The sequence below is a fragment of the Manis pentadactyla genome, chromosome 12, assembly GCF_030020395.1.
Source record: "Manis pentadactyla isolate mManPen7 chromosome 12, mManPen7.hap1, whole genome shotgun sequence".
Lineage (NCBI taxonomy): Eukaryota > Metazoa > Chordata > Mammalia > Pholidota > Manidae > Manis > Manis pentadactyla.
This window is the reverse complement of record NC_080030.1, coordinates 10,336,909-10,358,488: the sequence shown is the minus strand read 5'-3', so window position 1 is coordinate 10,358,488 and position 21,580 is coordinate 10,336,909. Positions and strand designations below refer to the sequence as shown.

Here is a 21,580-nt window from a genome sequence, read left to right as displayed (position 1 = left end):
TTCCTCACTTGCCATGCCTGGTCCTGCTGCCCAACCTTTGTCCCCAAAGCTCCCTCTGCCTGGGATACCTTTCCCCAGGCTGTGGCTGCTCAACCGTCACTTCACATAGCCGGGCCCTCATAATAATCCCAATCTAGGAAATGAGGTTTCCACCTGGGCCACCTTCTGCTGTTTCCATTATAGGACATAGATAATCTCTAATTATCCTGTTTATTACGTCTCCCTGGCTAGACTGGAAAATTCAGAGGGTGTGGACTTTATTCAGTGCCAAGCTTAGTGCAGGGCACAGGAGAGGAACTCAGTAAATATTTGCTGCATACACACAGGGAAGCGCGCACAGCAGCCAGGCTGTAGCGGCGTGAGCAGTGGCCTTATCTTGCCATCTTCTTTATCCTCATCCACAAACTGCTGGTGACTGAGGTGAGAGGAAGGGGAGCTGGGGGTTCCCCGAGAATTTGAAAATTGGTGGGGAAGAAGAAGATGCCTGAAGGGACCAAAGGAGTTATAAAACCTTCAGGATGAGAATTCCTTTCCCCAGACTTTCTTAGAATGTCTGCGGTCTGGTTCTCAAGGTCTAGACCAGTCCAGGACTAGACTGCATTTCCTAAGCTCCCCAGTTCAGGAAGCTGTCATGGACCCCCTTCCGGTCCTGCCCTGACCACAGGCAATACTGTGAGTATGTCATGCCTTGTCCGCCCCTGGACACTCCCCAGGCTGAAGAAATCAACCTGTACTTTACACAGGCACTCTTCTAGGCTCTGGGAATGTATCAGGTTTAAAAACAAGGATCCTGCATCCAAGGAGCTTAACAAAGCGGGATCCTTCCGGTTCTGTCCATACCTGCAGGCCAATTCTGTCCTCTGGCAGACAAGAACCCGGTCCCTTCTCTCTAACCCTGCACGGGCAGGCAGGATTTAGTGCGAACCTTCCTTCAGTAACACGAATGTTCGTTCTCTTGAGAAACACGCAGCACCAAACCGCCTCAGAGTGACTTGGGTGCTAACGGGCCAGGCGCTCTCCCAGGAGCCGAGCTCTACCTGTGTGGGCCTCCCTTTCCCTGCCTCTACGCTGGGGGCTCTCTGGCCTAGACCCCAAACTTCCACAACCTGTGACCAGCATGGTCCTGGGCAGGCATCTTGTAGTGACCTCAATTTTTCCTTCTATTAACTGGGAGGGCACAGTTAGTACACTCCTAGCTCAAAACGCCTTCTTCTCCCCCTGGAAAGACATGCTGTGTGATCCAGAGAGAAGCAAACCTCTTCTCTGGGTCTGTTTTTCAGCCTGAACATGAAAGGCACAGCAGGTTGTGCGATCCTCCTATGGGCCTTGCGTCCTCTGAAATTCCCAAAACTGGCTTGAGACCTCACAAGGCCCCCCCTTTTCCTGGTGCTCCAGCTTTTCAATAAATTTAGACTGGGTGAGATGCACTCGGGGCCACTTCCCTGCCCGAAAACTCTCTTGCATTCACTGGGCTTTTAGGAGGGTCCCCGCCCTCTCCGGCCTCAGGTTCCCCATCTGCAAAATGGAAGACTGCGCCAGGCCGCTATAATATTACACGTTCGTCCAACCCTAAGTCCCCCCAAAGCCACGTGCTGGGTGCCCTGTGGGTGCCCCTTGTCGTCTTCAGGTTCAGTTTCCCTGCGTCGGCCGGGGGCGGGGGCAGGACTGGAGGTCCGGACTGCACGCTTATTTCGCGTCGCCCCTGTCCCAGCACCCGCCCCGAGGGCCCTCAACAGCTGCATCCCCCGTTTCCCGGCGAAAGCACGCCTTCGCCATGTCCTCACCATGGTGCCAGCGGGGACTCGGCTTGCCGGCCACTTCCGCCGCCGCCGCCGCCACTCACGCGTCCGCCGGTAGCCACACGTCGCGCGCCACTAAGCTGAAATGGAGTGGCAGCGACGAGAGCCAGTCAGCGCGGGGCTCAAGGGACGGGTAGCCAATCCACGCTGAGTAGGGCGGGGCCCGCTAGGCACGTGAGACGGAGTGGGATGCGTTCCCGGGGGTAGAACAAAAGAGCCGTAAAGTGCTGAAAAAGGGGGCGGAACAACGTGCAACGGCGCAGGAGGGCTTTAAGGGCAAGAGCGCATGCGCAGGTGAAACTGTCGCGGATTTGGGCTCCACACTGTGGGCAAAGCCAGTTATTGCCTCTAATCCGCAAATGGAGAATTCGAGTATCCGTGGCTACTTGGATGTATCGAATGTCTCTCCCTTTCGGGCTTCTACTCTACTGATTCTCATTATTGTAGTTGATCCTTATCCAAAGCCAGTCTTCAGTAGGTTGGAATCCAGATTGTGCCCCTCTGAGCCTCAGTTTGTCCCCCTGTAGTAGCATGCTCTAGGAGGTTGCAGAGAGATGAACCGGGTTAAGCTGTGTAAAAGCACTTAGAACAGCATCTGGCACACACGGGCCACTTAATTCACGGGCGTGCAACAAAATATTGAACACCTACATGCTCCTGGAAACAAGTGAACAAGCCAGACAAAACTGGCCTTCCTGAGGCTTAGGAGTTAGGAGCCTATTGGGAAGGCACACGGTAAACAAAATAAACAGGCAAATGTATTCGTTTCTTTGGGCTGCCATAATAAATTACCACAAACTGGGTGGCTTAAAACAATAAGAATGTGTTTTGTGTCATATATATGTATATATAATAGAAGTCTGAAATCAAGATGTCAGCAAAGTTGATTGTTCTGAACACTTTGGGAGGTAATGCATCTCATGCCTCTCTCCCAGTTTCTGGAGGTTCTTGGTTTGTAGAAACACCAAGCTCTGCTTCTGTTTCCACATGGCTTTCTTCTCTATGTGTCTGTGTCTAAAATCATCCTCTCCTTTCTCTTATTAGGCCCACCTTAAATCCAGGATAATCTCATTTTGAGATCCTTAATTACATCTGCAAAGACTTTATTTCAAGTAAGATAATCACAGGTGTGGGGGTTAGAGCCTATTTATGTTATCTATGTTATGTTAGAATTTATCTAAGATAAGTTAGAACATATCTTTTTAAGAGACACTATTTAACCTACTACATCAAGTCTTAGCTATGATTCCTTTGAACATACTTAGGTATTTGAATAGTTCTCTTTTAGGTGACCTGGCATGTAGTTTCACACACTTAGGCACAGCCTAAATTCCCAGGAGACCCAGCTGGGTGACTATGGAGAGTTCCTCCCTCTGCCTTGATCTTCAGACCTGTAAATGAGCAATAGATGCCCTTCCCGTGTAACTCCCTTTCTCCAGGCCTCCTGAGGGTCAGCACTGGCCTAATACCCTTTTCTTATCAAATCCAGGGCCAGGTTCTTCAAGATGAAAGTTCTTAGCTGACTTGGGGGGTCCTTGATGCTCAGCTTCTTAATAAAAGATTCCTCTGCATCAGGCCTTAGAGACCTGGACAGAAGATGGGAATCCACTGGCCTAGTCATTTCCTGCCAGACAGGATTGGGGTGCTAAAATCTCCCCTCCAGGACCTGGTGAGGGGAGAGGTGTCTGGGTGCCTGGCTCTGCTGTGAAAGCTGAGTGTCTCAGGCATGTTTTTCCTTTCTCTTCTCTTTAAAGTCATCTTTCCCAACCAGGGGTTACTGTGTGAACTGCATAAAGTGCCAAGCACCTGGTAGCTCTGGACCAACAGTTGACCTTAAGTTTGGGGGCCCCTCTCCCACAGAGCTGAACCTGAGATAAGGATTCAAAAGCACATAGTGTTTTTGGGGAGTGATCCCAGGAAGCCCCCATTGCAGGTAGAGACCTGAGACAGGGAGGAAAGGATCTCTGTAGGGGCCACCAATGAACTGGCGATGCAGAAGGGAACTGAGTGTCAGTCAGCTGGGGATATCATTGACACAGCCTGAGAGCTCCGTGCCTCCTGATGGTCCCACCCAGAGTCAGGATAGCATTTAATCTCCGAGTCCTGCCTTACGGTTGCTCACAGGGGCACTGGTGAGGTCTAGTATGTGTGAAGGATACTAGTAGGTGACCAACAGGGATATGCCAATGGGATAGAGGTGACCAACCAAGCCTTGTTTGCCAAGGGTAAAGTCTACCTGATGTAAACACAGATGCTGGGGTACATGAAGTATCTCGGCATCAACGTGATGGTGGGAGAAGGAATAAAATCCTGTGCTGGTTCACCCCTTTCTGACTTTTCTGTTTGTAGTCTTTCTCCTTTGGCCCAACTGGCAAACTCCTATTCAACCTTAAAAACTCTGCTTGGGTGACCCCGTGTGGCAGGCTCAGGTCACTGCAGCCTTTCAGTGAGGGGTGGCCAAACTTCTCCATCACCGTGACCTTAATAATTGGTGAAAGGCAGAGTTTGTGACCAATGACACCAATGAGAATCTTCCTTACTGAGAGTTAGGAGAGAGAAGAGCACTTTTCACGGAGGGTTACTAAGTGAGATAGTGAAAGCCCAGTGCTGTCAGAATTGATCTTCTGGAGGAAACTCTCTGCTGGTTGAATTCAACATATACTCTGAGGAAAGGGAGACACGGTTTGAGCCCCTGGATCCAGCTATAACTGAAGCCATAAGGTGTGACTTTCCACTTACATGAGCCCAAGAAGTTGTCCTTTATTGCTTAATCCACTTGGAGTTCAGACTCTGGACCTAGCATTTTGCAGAGCCTGCACTAATGCATAGCTGTTCAGTGAACCCTTAAACGACTGTCCCCTCAAATTTAATGATTCCCTCTCTTGTATCTTACACTTCAGTACCCTTGTACTGATTTTCAATATTACCTGGATCATGCCACCTTGTAATTGCTCCTTTTCACACTTAAGCCTTCTCAACTCTACCTTACCTTGTAGGAGGAAAAAAAAATGAGAATTTGTGTGGTTCACTAAGGCCGTCAGCACAGTTCCTACCCCTAACCCCGTTATGCTCCACCTAGGCTCAACCAACCAGAGGGCTTTCCTGAGATGGTTCTGGAATCACAGAGCTAGAGTAATGTGAGTCAGGCACAGATATGGCCATCTCTCCACATCAAAGTCTTGGCCCTCTTTAACCCTGGATCCAGCTATACCTGATGCTTCACAAATCTTCGTCCTTCCCTTGAACTAATACTCCTAATTTTTTTTAGTCCAGTTTACATTCTATTTCTGACAGCAGAAACCGAAAGAGTGCAGACCAATGTCCCTATCAAATTAACCAAAATACCCTCCCTCCACTAAAAAAAGAGAGGGAGGGATTGTGAAACTCAGTGCTGCTGGCAAGGTTGTGGTAGACATGAATTCCTTTTAAGTGGGGAAAAAATGGGCATTCTATCTCAAAAGGTCATATTCTTCAACTCAGTAATCCATTTCTGAAAATTTGTACTGAAGAGGTCTTGCGAGTGAAGGGAAGTCCTGGATGCCAAGGCCTTGAGACAATGCTGCCAGTTCTAAAATAGCAGAAAGAACATAAAGGTCTAAAAGCCGTGGACTGGTTGAGGAAGTTTTTGTTCATCCACCAGATCATTTTCCATTCATTAAAAATTATATGTAAGTCTTCCTCCCCACCAACACCTAGGGTGGGCTGGACTTAGTGACTTGCTGTTAAAGAAGAGGGAAAGGGGAGAATAGTAACTTGACAGTGTTAACTTGACACCTGGCAGATACCATGTGTATTGGTTGAACGGTGGCCCCCTAAAGACATGTCCAAGTCCTACTCCCCAGAACCTGTGAATGTGATCTTATTTGGAGAAAGAATCTTTTCAGATAAAATGAAGGATACTAACAGGTAGTCTGGGATTTAGGATGGAGCCCAAATCCAATGACTGGTGTCCTTCTAAGTGAAAGGCAGAGGGAGATTTGAGACACAGACATAGAAGACAGAGGCAGAGGCTGGAGTGACAAAGGCACAAACCAGGGAATGCCCAGAGCCCCCAAAAGGTGGAGGAGACAGCGAAGAACCCTCCCCAGGAGCCTGCAGAGGGAGTGTGGGCCTGCTAACACCTTGATTTTGGATATCTGCCCTCCTCAACTTTGAGAAATAAATTTGTGTTGTCTTAAGTTACCAAGTTTGTGGTCATTTGTTACAGCATCCACAGGAAACTCAAACAGCACCTGAACCAAGAGACCCAGATTACATTAATGTGGTAAGTCACATGCCTCTCGGGGATCCCTGCTGTCCTGGGGTGAGGAGAGCAGCACCTCGCCAATCTGGCCTTCTCAAACACCCACAACCCCGTTCTAATCACGACAAGAACATCTGGCAGGAGGCCCAGCCAGTCCCTTTACAAGACTGCCAAAGTCATAAGCAGCAAGGGAAGACCAAGCAGCTGTCCCAGACCAGCAAAGACTGGGGAGATGCAGCAACTAAACGCAGTGAGGGTCCCTGGGCGGGGTCCCTAACCAGAGAGGGGACATGAATGGGAGACTGGTGACATCCGTATAATGTCAGGAGGTTGGTTAATTGCAGTGTACTGATGTCAGTTTCTTAGTGGTACAAATGCGCCCTAATAATAGAAGAGTTCACATTCGGGGAAACTGGGAGAGGGGTAGAGGGGACTCTGCATTGCCTTTGCAACTTTTCTGTAGATATGAACTTATTCCAATATAAAAAGCTTTTATTAAAAAAAAATCACATGTGCCATATGCATGTAAGACACGTTACACTGTTATGTTAGAGATGCACCATGCAAAATAATTCTGTTGAGGAGGAGGAGGGCCATAGGGATGCTTGTGTGGGCTGAGGGCTCAGTCCTTCACTCCAGGGTTTTCCTCTGTATAACAAGTGGGGAAACTGAGGCATCACCCGTGCATTCCCCATTAGTACCAGTCTCTGAGTGTCAGATGCCCCAGGGGAACAAGTACCACCCGGGAAAGCATTGGAGCACTTCTTATTAGGGCATTAAGATTTCTCTTCCTTCATTCTGGTTTCTGCTATCTGAAGCTGCAGGTGGAAAACCCCCAAATGGTGTTGCAGAGGACTGCCGGAGCCCACCCTGGGGAAGGGGCCCAGGAAACAAAGAAAATGGCTAGAAAACTGTTTGTATCCTACTTTCAATCCAGCAAAACATGTTCCTGTGTACAATAGAACATAAACCAATTTTTCTTTCTCCTGTAAGGTATAGGAATCCGAGTTCTTTTTGGAATACTGTAGATGGGTAAAATATGATTTTAAGTTTTTTAAAGAAAAAATGTAGCACTATAATGACATTCTTAAATAGAACTAGTGTGCTTGTTTTTATATTCTTCATGCAGTGTTTGACCATTATATATTACTTAGGTTATTTTGTTTTGGTTAGACATGGCACAAGGAGATAAGCAGCCCCATTTCTAAAGATAGCATATAGAACTGTAAAGAAAGTGGTCAGTGAATTGTCTTTTAAACCAGAAAAAAGGGGGCGGGGCTTTGCCAAGGGTACAAACTTGGAACAGGTGTTTCCCGCTGGCCTTAGTGTACAGGATTGATGCTTGCAAACATCTCCCCATAGAATCCTCAGGACTGCAGACAGGGCTGTGGCACCTCAGAGTGATGGTCACTAGGTCACCTTTACTATGCCTCCTTTTCTGTCCCTATTCTGGGCCTGTTTGCTCGTCAACATGTTGCCAACCTTGTGGACGCTGTAGAGGCTGGGATGCCATGAGGACATCAGGTGAGGTTTCCTAAAAACTTCCAGGTGTCTGTCTCTCTTCTGAAAAGCTAGAAACCTAGACAACTGCATGGGGCACGGGCTGCGTAGGGCAGCAGCTGGGTCTTCCTCCCTGCCAGGAGCCTGAGAACCCCTGGCAGTCCATTTCTGGCCACTGGCAACCTGAACTGAAACAAAATGTCATTCATACCTTGGCCAGCACTTTCATGGGAAGCAGAGACCCAAAGAAGAGTATTTAATTTCAAGGGAGGATGGGGTGGCGTTGGGGCCTCACCCTTGTTTATTTTCATCTCCCAGAGTCAGAAGAAGCAATGGGAACAGGCCCTGTGACAGGGGTTCCTTAGGCGAACGTGTGGCTTGCTTGATCCAGTGCGCCCCGGGCTCCATGTATTCCTACCTCTTGTGCATTGATTGAATACCTAACGTGTGCGTGCACAGACTCAAAAAGAAGTCATGTCCAGCTCCAACTTCTTGCTACGTATGCATGAGCGGGCAGGAGAGGTGGGGGTGCAAGCAGAGCCTCACAGGGGCCAGCCAGGGCAAGAAGTTTGCACAGAAGCCCTTGGCAGTGGTTGATCACATCACCCCCTGGAGAAGAAAGAGGCCTCCACCCTTTTAAAGGAGCATGTCTGCCCAAATGCCCCTCTACCACAAGGGCCCTCCAGCCCCCAACTGGGCCCAGTTTACCCTGATGGAACCAAAAGGGAAGAGCCCCAAGAGGGAGTTATGTGGCCCTCACAGGCTCCCACTCTCCCTGTCTCCCTCCCAAGACCACACCAGACAGCAGCTGGCATACTGAGAACCTCAGAAACCCCAAGGGGGGACTCTCAGGACAGGACTCTCAGGGTGGCCCGTCCCAGCTTCTGGCACCTGGGTTTCCTTGGTCATGGAAACCCCCAGTGCTGTCAGGGGCGGGAGCCCACTGAGAAATGCAGCTTCTTTCCCAAGCCAACCTCCCGCCTGGTGGATTTCACCCTACGTACAGTGTTGACCAAGTCAGAAGGGGTCGCTGCCCTGCTGGGTCTCACAGTCACAGAGAGAGAGAGAGACCGTCTGCAACTGCACCATCACATGGGTAAATGTGAGATTGTGGCAGTAACATGTTAGGACAGAGTGGAAGTGGCATGGAGGGAGGGCACACTGAAGTGACTGGATATACCAGGGGGTTTGTTGATTGGCAATCAACACATCATGTTTATCTTTCCATACGCAAGAACACAGCCCATTTTATTTTTAAAAAACGCCCTATGAAGATATTCTGTGATCACATTGTCATCTATGCTATTATTTTAGACTTCACCTTCCCTCCCAGTGCTCACGGGGGTCCTAGCTCTCTTTAATGCCCATTTTACAGATAAGGAAACTGAGGCTTGGAATGGCAAAATAACTCACCTGAGGACATGTAGCATTATGAGTAGCCAGGCAGGATTTAAAGCCAGGACAGCTGGCTTTAACCACCATATTTGCTGCCCTCCATTCTCTCCCTAAGAAAACTGCATCAACATTTGAATAGGAGCAGTTCTTCCCACATGGAAGTTGGGTCTTTTGCAGTTCTGGGAAATAAGATGTGGTCCCTGAGTCCATTACATTGTACCACATCAATTTCCTGGTTTTGACAGTGGTTTAGTAAGAGACCAATTCCTTGGGGGAAGCTGAGCTAAGCATCCATGGAAATGCCGTACGATTTTTGCAACTATTTCAAAACAAGAAGTTATAAAAATCAAGTGGCTGAAAGAATTGAAAGCAGGGTCTGGAAGAGACATTTCTGTAGCCATATTCCTAGCAGCATTATTCATAATGGTCAAAATGTATAAAAATCCCAAGTGTCCAAGGATGGATGAATGGCTCAACAAAATGTGGTCTACCTGTACAGTGGATTATTATTTACGCTTAAACAAGAAGGAAATTCTGACACATGCTACAACATGGATAAACCTTGAGAGCATTATACTATGTGAAATAAGCCAATTACAAAAAGACAACTACTCTATGATTCTATTCATATGAAGTTCCTGGAGTCATCAGGGTCATAGAGGCAGAAAGTAGATGGATACTGTGTTGTATATTTGAAATCAATATATCAATGATAATTCAATAAAAAAATAGGGAAATAGATACCCAGACACATATATTTGCAAATCTTATCACAGGCAAAGTGGATTTTCTTAATATATGAAGCATTTCTATAATTGGTAAGAAATAGATCAACATTCCAAGAAAACGTCTATGAATAGGCAGAAGATAGAAAACAGAAATAAAAATGACTTTTAAATAAATGAAAAGATGTTCATTTCCATCATAAGAAAAATGAAAATTAAACCATACAGAAATATCATTTCTTACCTAAAAAAGGAACAAACCAAAATTCTATTAACACTATTAATTTTCTATTGCTGCATAACAAATCACCACAAACCTAGCAACTTAAAACAACACAAATGTATTCTCTCTCAGTCTCCTTGTGTCGGAAGTCTGGGCACTGCATGGCTGGATTCTTTGCTCAGGAGTTCAAAAGATCAAAATCAAGGTGCCGGCAGAACTACATTTCTTTACGGAGAAAAGAATCTGGCAGAAGAAGCTGCTTCCAAACTTATTTAGGATATTGACAGAATTCAGGTGCTTTACAGTTGTAGCGCTGAGGCACCCATTTGTTGGACGAGGTTATTGGGAGGATATGACCACCGGCTGACCCATGTGCTGGACCCAGACAATCAGAGGCCCCTTACCCCCTCCCCCATCCTTGCAAGGTACAGTCTGCCCACTGTTCCTATATGAGGAGCCACTTCAGGGACACAGCCTTTGACAAGTAAGGTGTTGTTGAGACTATGTGGATGATAGACATGTCTGAACCCTGCTTAGGCCTCTTTTTAAACTTTAACATTCTGGCAGGTGGGTGTGATCTACTTGCCCTTTGGCATCCAAAACAAGCCTTGTAAGTAAGTTCCCTTGCTTATTAAACCTGCCACCTACCTCCCCACTCCAAAAAAAAAAAAGTAGATGGTGGGTGTCAGTCGCTAGGGGTGGGGGATGGGAGTAGTTTCATGGGGGCAGAATTTCCGTTTTACAAGATGAAAAGAGTTTTGGAGACTGTTTGGGCAACAAGATGGCTGTATCTTTAACACTACTCAACTGTGCACTTAAAAACAGTACATTTTATGTGATGTGTATTTTAGCACAATTAAAAACACTCTAGTGGCATAAAATAGGGAAACTTTGTGTCGTGTTTATTTCTGAGTACAGATGTGCCCTGTTTTTCGAAATTTTGAATTATGTCACGTGGCTTTTACAAATGATTTGCATTAGTACCTGATTTTGCTAACTGAAAGAAATCCAAAGAGGATTTTCACTTTGACGAAAAAAGATGGAGCAAAAATTGCATTCTGGGTTGGTTTTGCAGGGAGCCAGTATAGAGATAGTGTGCACACCAGCAGGAAGAGGGACCCCACCAAACTCCTTCCCAGGAATCATCCTCAGCATCTCAATGTCAAGCCACCAGAGTTGTGGACTGCATCTGTGAGTATCTGTGCTTTATCTCATTTATTTTGTGCATCCATTAGCAAACTGTGTCCTCTTAACATATCAGAAAAGCCTAAGAGAGGTTACTTTGGGAGTCTGGGAACACTCAACAATTTTTCCATGTAAATTAATAGTAATTGCTTCTTCACATTATACCATTTTGGCTTAGGAAAGCTTTCATAAGAATCCACTATTTTCAGACACCAGAGGAAACATGTAGTATAAACGCGTATGTGTGCAAGAAATGGAGGTGTCTCCCTACCACCCCCACTTTCACCCCCTCCACCCAGGTTCGCTCCCCAGAGGCCCTAGTGTTAAGACTGGGACCATGAGCTTAGACAGCAGAGGGTGAGGGCCTCTGGAAAAAACAAAGCAAGATAATCCGTTGTGGGATTTGCTTTGGCTTCCTGGGGGGCCCAGTTTATTTTTCTGACTTTACTCAAGTGCTGCTTTTCCTCCTCCAGCCCTAAACAAATGATTTGCCACCTGGGTAATTGATTTAGCAAGCAAGCCCAGTCATAAACAATGTAGTAAAAACACGAAGGATTCCATCTTGAAAATAAAATTGCATTTTAAAACCTAGTTAGTTAAAAACTAAGTTTCTTAACAGTCTCTTTAACAAACAGACAATAACCCAGCCCACCTTCGGAGCAAAGCAGGCAGTCTTGAGCGATACGCTCCCAGACCAGGAAGCTGCTATCCTGGGAGGGAATCAGAGCAGTAAATTCCTTATAAATAACCAGGAAGACTAATAAGAAATTTAATATCTCTTCAAAGATAAACATTTTGGGACCACTTAGCAGGTGTGCATCCCTAGCCCTTTGTCTCTCAAACACCTATAAATCCCCTAGACAACAGCACCACCCCGGGGCTGTCTTGTCCCCTCCTGGCCTGAGCCAGGAGCTCTGCCCTCTCACTTTCTCTCTAAATAAAAATCTCTGCCTTGCTCTCCTATCTTGAGTGCTTGCAAAGTTCATTCTTTGACTCTGTGAACAAGAACCCCAGCATCAGTGTTATCAATTTCTTGCCTTTCCTTCCTGAGATATTTTCTGCATTTGCAAATACATTCGTGTCTCTTTTTCTTACATTTGTTTTTCATTCCATCAGTGTTTTCCCACTACCTTTTTTTATTATGATAAAATACACCAATGTGAAACTTATCACTTACACCATTTTAAAGTGCCTAATTCAGTGGCATTAATTACATCCACCGTGCTGTGCAACCATCACCTCTATCTAGTTCCAGAACATTCCATTACCCCAAAAGGAAACTGCATGCCATTGAGCAGTCACTCCCCATCCCCTTTCCCCAGTCTCTCCCAACCACTGATCTGCTTTCTGTCTCTGTGGATTTGCCTGTTGTAGACATTTCATATAAATGTAATCATACACTATGTGGCCTTTTGTGTCTGGCTTCTCTCACTAAACGTGATATTTTTGAGGTTCATCTACATTGTACCGTGTCAAGGCTTTATTCCTTTTCACGGCTGAGCAATATTCCACTGCGTGGATGGACCACATTTTGTTTATTTGTTCACCCATGGACAGACTTTAAAAAAATCTCTTGGTGATTATGAATAGTGTTCTTCATAAATAGAACATTCATGTACAAGTATTTGCTTGAACATCTATTTTCAATTATTTTAGGTTTATACCTAGGAGTGGGATTGCTGGGTCCTCTAGTAACTATGCTTAACTTTCTGAGGAGCTACCAGGTTTGTCCACAGTGGCTGTACCACTTTATGGCACTTGGCTTTTCAATGTAACCATCTTGCTTTTCTGTTTAAAGAGCCCCCCATTCCTCCCTGCTCCTGCATCTAACCCCTCCTCCCCTCCATAGGCACTGCAGATTGCTGTTTTACTGGTTATACTGGTTACATTGTTGCAAAGCAGATTCTGGAGCACACAACTTGGTGGCTCCAGCCAGGATTTTTGCATCTGCTTGTCTTGGCCTGAGTACATGCCCTATACTCCTGTTCCAAATCCCAGCCCCTCCTATGTGTGACCTGGGACAAAAGGCTTAGCTGCTCTGGGCCTCAGTTTCCTTACTTGTGAGATAGGATAAGAATAGTCCCTCCCTCCTAGGGTTTCATGAGATTTAAAAAAAAACCCACTTAGATAGGACCCGGGTACCAGTGAATACTAAACTTTACCCCCATTCACTTTTGGCAGTAGTACATGACTCAGTTTCTCTCCATCACTGTTGACTCTGGGTGTTGCCAGATGCCTCCCTGTTTTCCAGTGCAATGGGGAAAAATGAAAACAGTTGTGGCTTCCCTCTCTGCACATTCTTGGTTTAGCATGTGCATTTTGCACAAGACACTTAGTACATGTTTGAGTTCTAAAACCTGATACCTGGTGGGAGTTTTGTTCTTTTCTCCCACTTGCTTTGGGGGTCTCACTCCCATGGTCAGCTCAGGCCTGCTTTCAGATTTTCTGAATTCTACCTGAAGCTGCTAGAGACCCAAATAGTTGCTGAGGTTGTGACCTTTAGTCTGAGCTTGAAAACAGGGCTCCCATACAGGCCAGGGCAAGATGCAGATGGCCCTTTGTCAGCACCCTGTCTGATCAGGGGTCAAGGCTGCTTGGAATAAAATGTCAGTGACACAAGTCGAAAGTCCAGCCTTACGTCTGAGGATGTGGCCGGGAACTCAGTTTTATTTTTCTGACTGTTTTGGGAGAAATTCTGGCCTCTCATGAACATTGGTGGAGGACCTATTGTGTGCCAGGCATGTATTGGGTGCAGGGACATGGCTGTAATGGACACATGCCCCTGTGCTGGAAGTCCTGTCGGAGGACATGGGAAATGAACCAGAAACAGTGCCTATAAAGGATGATTTCTGAATGCAGTCATTGCTTTAAAGAGGGTAAAACAAGGAAATGAGATGGACCCACTAGTGTAGGGGTGGGGCAAGGGGTGAGAGGTGGATTTCAGCCAGGGAGGGTAAGGAGAGCCCCTAGGAGAAGGTTGATGGCTCAGCCTAGCCCTGAAGGAGGAGAAACCTCTAGGTTTACGGGTACCTGCAGGGCGTGTTCGGGGCAGAGGGAACAGCAAGTGCAAAGGCCCTGGGTGGGACTGTTAGGCCCATGGAGAGCTACTGAGGCTGGAGCAGGGTGAGTTGGGGAGATAGTGAAAGCGGAAGCCAGGGTCTCTGGGGCCACATCAGCGTCCTTAGTAACACAGGAAGCTGCAGAGAACCTTCTGGCACATTACTGTGTTACTGTGGCTGCTGGCTTTTCATTTTATTCGGCTCCCAACCTATTCTCCTGGCCTGAATGCCGCTTCTGTGAACCCAGTAGGCTCTAGTCCAGTGGCCTTCCGAACTGAGCCTCGGTTTCCTTGTCTGTAAAACGGGGTGAATAACGGAGACTTGCTTACAGGGGAGGCTGCCCCCACCCCGCCGTCCCCCGCCCAGAATTCACAGCTGTAGGCATACAGCAGGTACTCACTGCACCCTTGAGGAATAAATGACAGGTTGTTCCCAGAGTCTGACTCAGTTGAGTTCAAGCGGCCACACCCTCCAGGATTAACTGTCCGCATCCTCCTGGCGGGGAAATAGTCGGGGGAGGGAGCTAGGCAGCGGGAGTCAGGGCGCGCACGCGTTTCGAGCCTGGGGGCGCGCACGCCGAGAGACACGGGAGGCGGCGGGACGGGGGCGGGACGGGGGCGGGGTCTGGGCGGTGGCGGCTGCGGCTGCTGCGGCGTCCGTGGCTCCAGTCCCGACAGGAGCCGGTCGGAGGCGCCCCGGGCGCGCCATGGAGCAGCCCAGGAAGGCGGTGGTGGTGACGGGTACGCGGGCGGCGCGCTGGTGGCGGCGGCGGGGGCAGTGGCCGCGGGCAGGGGCGGGCGGGGCGGCCGGAGACGACGGGGCCGGGAGGGGCGCAGTGGCTTGGGTAGGGCAGGTGGTGGAAGTCATCAGGTTTTCAAGATGTCATGGCCCGCGGGAGCTCAGCTCGGTCCGTGCCACGTAGACAGTGAAGGGGGTGCCCCCGTGGTGCCAGTGTCAGGAGTGGCGGCAGGCAGGGACGTGGGGCTCCGGGAAAGTGCTCCGCGCGGAGCAGGCCCCTCTGGCGTCCTTCCCTCCCCGGGTGGGGACAGTGACCTCCGAGCAGCTGCCTTTCTGTTTGTCCGGCCGGCAAGCTGGACTGGACTCCTTTTCGCTGCCCCTCCCGGGGTAAGGTCTGTCTCCACCCCCGGCCCCAGGGGACAAAGGCCGATTTGCGGGCAGGAAGTGCCCCGGTGACAAATGAATCTCCTGCCAGCCACTGCTCCCCGAGCCCTTTTCTAATGGGGGTCTGCTGCTCCCAGGCAGGGGCAGGTGGAGATTGGGGGACCTCGGGTGCCTGGCCACTTTCTTTTTGTCCCAGGGTTTGTCTTGGCTAAAATCTTCTCTGCCCCAGCTGTTTGTAGGAGAGCCCGAGTCCCTGCTGTCACCAACTCCCTGAAACTAACCGTTCCTCCTGGAGGCGACTCCGCCTCGGGGCACGTGGGCGTCAACTTCCGCCGAGCCTCTGGTTGGGGCATCACTTCTGTCTGGAAGGGTCAGAGTGGGAAATCAAACTAAGGTTGAAGCATTTGTGCTGTGGCCCCCAGGAGGGTGGGGCTGTCCCAGGAAGTCCCAGGAAGAAGGAAAAAGCCACTCACCTGACTAACAGGTGTGTATAATTGGGGGCAGGTGACTGCCTCCCTGCAGCCCTCCTAGATCTGATTATGTATTACACTAGTGGTGACTCTGCACACAGCCACTGGACTGGGCACTTTCCTTGCACCAGCTCCATTTTGCAGAAGAGGAAACAGGCTTGCAGAGGGTGCCCCCTGTTTATAAGTGGCTCAGTTGGGACTCATACTCAGTCTATGCAGCAGGAAGGAGATAGTGGAGAGGTTCTGACCCTAGAGGGGGCCTTCTGCTATTCTGGGGCACACCATTCCTGGGCCTGGACACCACTTGGCACCTGGCCCAACTGGTGTGACCCACGCTTCCAAGGCAGCCTCCCTTGGAGATGTTTATTTTTTAGGCAGTGTGACAGGGTGACAGTTAAGGAAAGCCATGGACTTTCTCGGGTCTGGGTTCAAATCTCAGATCTTCTGTCTTCTCACTGGGTGACCTTGGGCAGCTGGCTTCCTCTCTATGCCTCAGTCCCGGCTCCCATAAAACGGGCCCAGGAAACACCCTTGCCTGAAAGGGGATGCAGTGAGGCTGAATGCCACAGTGCATGTAAGGCACTTAGCATCCTCAGGAGACTGTGTTGTGTGTAAATGGGGCCTGGAGTTTGAGGTGGTGGGCTGAAGGGTGGCAGGATGGTATCTGGACAGCCTGGCCTCGGAGACACCCACAGGCATCCCTGAAGGGCCGTGCTTCCCTCAGTAGTGATTCCTGGAGTGCAGACTCCCCAGGCAAAGACCTTGATAAAATGATTATAGGTTGGGCCAGGGATAGTGGGGGATGTCAGAAGGGGGGCCAGCTGTTCCCCGAGTAAAAGGAGGTTGCTGGCCCCATGCTGGGCATAAGGGTCAGGTGACCATGAAGACAAGACCCACAGCTTCAGTTAAGAGTAGATGTGTGTGTGTGTGTGTGTGTGCTGGGTGGTGGGGGCTCTGAAGAACCACTGGGTGTGCCCCAGAACTTGGAACCGGGATCCTGACTTTGCCCCAGTGGCAGCTGCTTCTGCACCTCCCTACTCTGTTCTGGGTGGAAGCAACCACCTGGCCCTGAGCAGGCCAGAAAAGACCACCAACTGGTGATATGCTGCTTTTACTTTTTTGTTGCTTTCAGGTTTTGGCCCTTTTGGGGAACACACTGTGAATGCCAGCTGGATTGCAGTCCAGGTAACTCAGATCCAGAGGGTAGAAATCAGGCTTGGGGCTGGGCACCCCCTGGAAATACTTTGACACCAAAGAAAGGAAGGAATCTGTGAAGAGACTATCTCCCTGCGAAGCTTCCTGTGACACATCTAAGTCTGATATATGCATCTACCCACATGGTAACTGTTCAAGTTCCTATTTTTTGATGGGTTGCTCTGCTCCAGGTGCTCTGGATTCCCCCAACAACCCTTGCATTGTTAGGTGCAGTTATTCTTGCACCCATTTAGCAGATGCAGAAACTAAGGCTGGCAGAAAGTTATATGAGGTCACACAGCCAGGCAACTGGAGTGGCATTGCCTCAGAAGTGCTCCACACCCCAACCAGGTTTGGTGGGGAAACCAGACAGGGATTCTGGGGGGATGTAGTAACCATGTAGGGAGCCTACAGTGACCCTCACTGTTTTCTCCCAGCATATGGTGGAGGAGGAGGCTGCAAATTGAGGAGGGGGTGTCCTTCCCACTGTCCTGAGCAGGGTGTCGTTGCGAATCTCCCAGTTTCTTTGTCAGATGGGGCATTCGGAGGGACAGACTGGGGAACAATGGGCAGAGAGAAAGAGAGAAACGTTTTAGCCTTATATAAATCAGATCTGCAGAGAGCGGGGCCAAACTTGTGTTAATCTTAGCTCATTAGCTGCTTGATTTAAGGCATCCCCTGCTTTCCACTCCAGAGCCCTGAAGTTGGGGAAAAATCCAAGTCAAAACCTCAGTGTGTCACCCCTAGTTAGGGCCACCTCACCTTTTTTGTTGCCCCTACTCCAGACCTCAAAATCTTGTCCACTTTCCTTAAAAATAATTTTTTTCCCACCCTACTTTGTGAGGGGGACAGAGGGGCAGGGGTCCCCGGGACCCTGCAGCTGGGAGCATGTCCGAGGGCCTGCCCATCTCACCCGCTTCCTGGAGCCCCAAACAAAAAGGAAACAGCGTGTTTCTGAAGATGTGTGTGTCTGGCTTTGTGCGAGTTTCAGACAGGAGTCTTCACGGGGTTGAGTGGACACAAAGCAGTGTGTCTGAATTCCTGGGCCCCAGACACTATGATCTGCATCTAAATAGGAGAAAAATCAATTAAACAATCTTTGGAAATCCCTGTGAGCTTTGGGGCACGGATGGTGGAGGATGGCCACTTTTCATCCTGCTGCCCGAGGGGAGCTACCTCCGTTTTAGTCGCCTGTCTCTCCAGACCTCGCTTCTGGAAGACTTCCAATTTTCTTCCTCCAATTTATGAAATAAGAAGAGAGGATTCTCCGCCCTTACCCGGCTAAAAAGACACCAACCTTCCCAGAACTGATTGTTAGACTTTGAAAAAACTGGAGTCTCATAGATATCCCAAGAGCCTGCGCGTCTGTGTAACTCCAGGAAGTTTTACGCACGTGCACCTGTGCATCACCCACGCCCCGATCAAGATCTTGAAAATCCCAGCCCCTTCCTGGTGCAGAAGCCCCCGGTGTCCCTTCCCTGTGACTGTCCCCCAAGGTGCAAACCTCTCGCTGATTCTTTGCGCTGTTGTAGGTGAGTCTGATCTGTTCTAGACCTTAGTGGCAGTGGAGGTGCGCCTGGGCCCGGGGTCTTCTTCTGCACAGCACAGCGTCTGTGGGATCTGCCCGTGCAGTTGCTCTGAACTGCTGCAGGTGCTTTTTCATGGCCCTGGAGAAAACACACTTGCCGAGAACAGAGTGTAGCCATTGGATGGGTCGAATGCATCCCTCAAGAAAATATGCCTGGGAGTATTGTTGGTGTGACCCGGACACAGTGGCAGGCATCGCTGATAACCAGCACCTCCAGCTGAAGATGGGTGTTTGGTTATGTAGAGGGAGAAGCAGTAACTTCCTGTCCCAAGTGATTTTTTTGGAAGCCCAGTTGGCGTCTAGAGGGGACCCCTGCCTCTCTCACTAACCAGCTAACTTAAGTTTCTTTTTCTTCTCTTCTGTCCCTTTCTCTCCATTTTTCTGCCCGTCTCTGTTTGTATGTCTCTCCATTGCCTTCCTCTCTCTCTCTCTCCTCTGTCTCTGTCTCTTTCAGTTGTTTGTGCCTCTCCGTTGGGCTCTGTTTCTCTTTGTCTCTCTCAGTCTGTGTCTCCCCCCTTCTCTCCATCTCTCTCTCCTCCGACCTTCCTTCTTCATGTCCTGGGTGGACTTGTGGTCCAGTGAACAGCAGCCTGTTTACCACCGTCACATTCTGGAGGTGGCAGTTCTGGGGCCAGGTGGCAACCCCCCCATCTCTCCCCGGGTGCCCTGCCCCTAAGCACCTCTCATGAGACGGACCCCATTTTTCGTGTGTCCTGCTTCCCTCAGGTCTCAGATGGTGGACGTGGGACGCTGCAGTGGGTCTTTCTCTTCCGAGGACGCTCAGGTGGGCGTTGAGGGCCAGGACTCCCCTCGGCTGGGGGCCGTCGGGAGCATTCCCTGCCTGAGCGGAGCGAGGAGAGGCTGGATCCCAGGTCCTGGTGACATCACGGGGCTATTGCTGGCACAGTGAGTCTAGACGGACCTGCTAAGGATATTAACCAGGGAACAAAGGGGATCTTTGTTGTGGGGTCAAGGGAATCGGTCAGACGCAGCCGTGCAGCAGGGTCTGGTCAGGTAGGTGGGATGTAGACAGTGTGCCGTCTGGGGTGCGTGAGCCCCGTTCCTTTCATGGTGTGTGCTTGGCAGCCGTGCTTATTGCCAAGTGTCATGGACTTGGGGTGCGCTGCCACCCCCTCACCCCCCCCCAGGAGAAACAAATGGCCCTGCTGGAACAGAAAATGTTCAGAGGCAAAGTATTTACCTAGATTACAGCCCCCGCGGCTGATGACTTCAGACGAACTTCTATAGCTACTGTTACCTCTTCTGTTGCTCTTTTTAAAATTGGGGAATAATTCGCCTAAAGCAACATGTGCAGATCTTTAGTGCCCCCCTCACTTCGGTGAAGGGTTTTTATGTCCATGTCACCAATACTTCAGTCAAGATAGAGGACGTTTCGTCAGCCCCTCAGGCACCCTCTGGCCCTGCCTCCCTTCCCCAGCTCTCTCCGTGCTGCCCCCGGGGGGGGGCGTGCAGCTGCTGTCCTGAGCTTGGTCACCACAGATGGCTTCTGCCTGGTCTCAGCTGCAGGTGAGGGGCAGGCGCCGTCTCTGTGTGTTCCTGTGTGTTGGCTTCTCTTGCTCAGCCTGCGCTGCTGGTGGGGGCAGGGCATCTGGCTCTTTCCCCAACTTATGTCCCCCTGCCCTTGCTGTTGGCACTGGGGGGCTTCAGAGTTTGCTCCCTAAAACAAAGCAGCAGATACAATCCCCTCAGGGTCTTTGGTGAATTATGTGGGTGCCTTGTGAGGATGCTATGGGTGTGTGTGTGTATCTCTGATGGTGGTTTTCTTAGTTTCGATGCCCCCCCGCCCCCGCCCACCAGATGCCAAGGGGATAGATAGGTGGGGACCCAGAGGACATGGGGCACAAAGTTTAGAACAGGAAGGTGACTTACTCTGTGGCCCCCTGATGGCGCCAGCTCATTTCCCGCCACTGAGAACTGATGTGTGCATGTGGTCACGCCACGGAGGCTCGGGAGACATCACCCAGTGGTGACGACCCTTGAGTTGCTCTGGGCAGGCGAAGCTGCTCAGCACGTAGCACCCATTTTGTCAGGTGGAGGGAGGGTCCTTAGGGAGGGTCTGCTGCTCTGAGCTGGGCATGCAGGCTCAGCCAGCACGTGTTGTAGTGGCTTCCAAGAGTTCCTGTGCCCCAGAGAGGCCTTAATCAAGTTAGCATCCTGAGTCACCCGCCCCGTGGACGTGCTTCCACCAAGCCGACTTGTCTGGGCTGGTGGGTGGCCTGGGCCAGGGACAGCAGGCTCAGCGTGGGGGAAATCCTCCAGCCGAAACTGGGAACAAATAAAGGTGATCCTTTTAAGTTCTCATTCAGATTCCTTTAATTCCTGGCCTTGCAACATATTTTCTGTTGCCAGAAAGGGCTGCCAGGGCCGCAGGGGGTAAAAAACAGGATGGGGAGGCAGGAAAATTTCAAGCGGCAGGGATGGAGGATGAGAAAAAGTGAGGTTGTGGTTGATAGGAAATAAAGACAGAGATTACTTTGCTGGAGATTTGTCCTCTCAGCCCTGCGGGCAGAGGAAGCAAACATCTTGCTCCCGATTCAGTTTTTTTTTTAAATTTGACAAATTATAGGATAGTGCCGAGAAGTCCTATCACACCCTGATTCCCCAAATGTTAACATGATATCACAGTTGCTCTTTCCATATAGACAGGTAGTTAGATAAATGTAATCAAAAGTTATTTCCTTCACTTCTAAGTCATTTTTTTTTATTGTGGTAAAATGTATATAATGTAGAAGTCACCACCTTAACCATTTTTAGGTATATAGTTCAGTGGCATAAAGCACATTCACGCTGTCGCGCACCCGTCGCCGTCCACCTCCGGAACTTTCTTATCTTCCCAAAAGGAAACTCTGTCCCCGTTGAACACTGACATCCCCTCCCCTCCCTGAGCCCCCGGCCCCCACCGTCCACTTCCTGGCTCTGTGAATCTGACTCCCCTAGTGACCTCATTTAAGTGGAATCATGTCATATTTGACCTTTTGTGTCTGGTTTATTCCACTGAGCCTAATATCCTCAAGGTTCATCCACATTGTAGCGTATGTCAGAATTCCCTCCTTTTT

General features: G+C 49.5%; 2 protein-coding genes across 14 annotated transcripts in view; one reads left to right on the top strand and one right to left on the bottom strand.

Annotated features, from left to right (window-relative positions):
- LSM4 (LSM4 homolog, U6 small nuclear RNA and mRNA degradation associated) overlaps positions 1 to 21,580 on the bottom strand; it is a 112,218-nt gene that overhangs the window by 13,955 nt on the left and 76,683 nt on the right. For 4 of the 6 annotated variants that reach the window (XM_057489964.1, XM_057489965.1, XM_057489966.1 and 1 more), the window contains exon 1: positions 1,785 to 1,896. In XM_057489964.1, coding sequence (XP_057345947.1) covers positions 1,785 to 1,787 — 3 coding nt within the window. In that variant the 5' untranslated portion in view covers positions 1,788 to 1,896. Of the gene's footprint in view, positions 1 to 1,784; positions 1,897 to 21,580 lie in introns of those variants that run through there. The other 2 variants (XM_057489970.1, XM_057489967.1) reach the window with 1 other exon arrangement.
- PGPEP1 (pyroglutamyl-peptidase I) overlaps positions 14,752 to 21,580 on the top strand; it is a 53,778-nt gene continuing 46,949 nt past the window's right edge. For 2 of the 8 annotated variants that reach the window (XM_057489958.1, XM_036893563.2), the window contains exons 1-2: positions 14,752 to 14,869; positions 16,854 to 16,906. In XM_057489958.1, coding sequence (XP_057345941.1) covers positions 14,836 to 14,869; positions 16,854 to 16,906 — 87 coding nt within the window. In that variant the 5' untranslated portion in view covers positions 14,752 to 14,835. Of the gene's footprint in view, positions 14,870 to 16,853; positions 16,907 to 16,928; positions 17,062 to 19,237; positions 19,410 to 21,580 lie in introns of those variants that run through there. The other 6 variants (XR_008993040.1, XM_036893546.2, XM_057489960.1 and 3 more) reach the window with 5 other exon arrangements.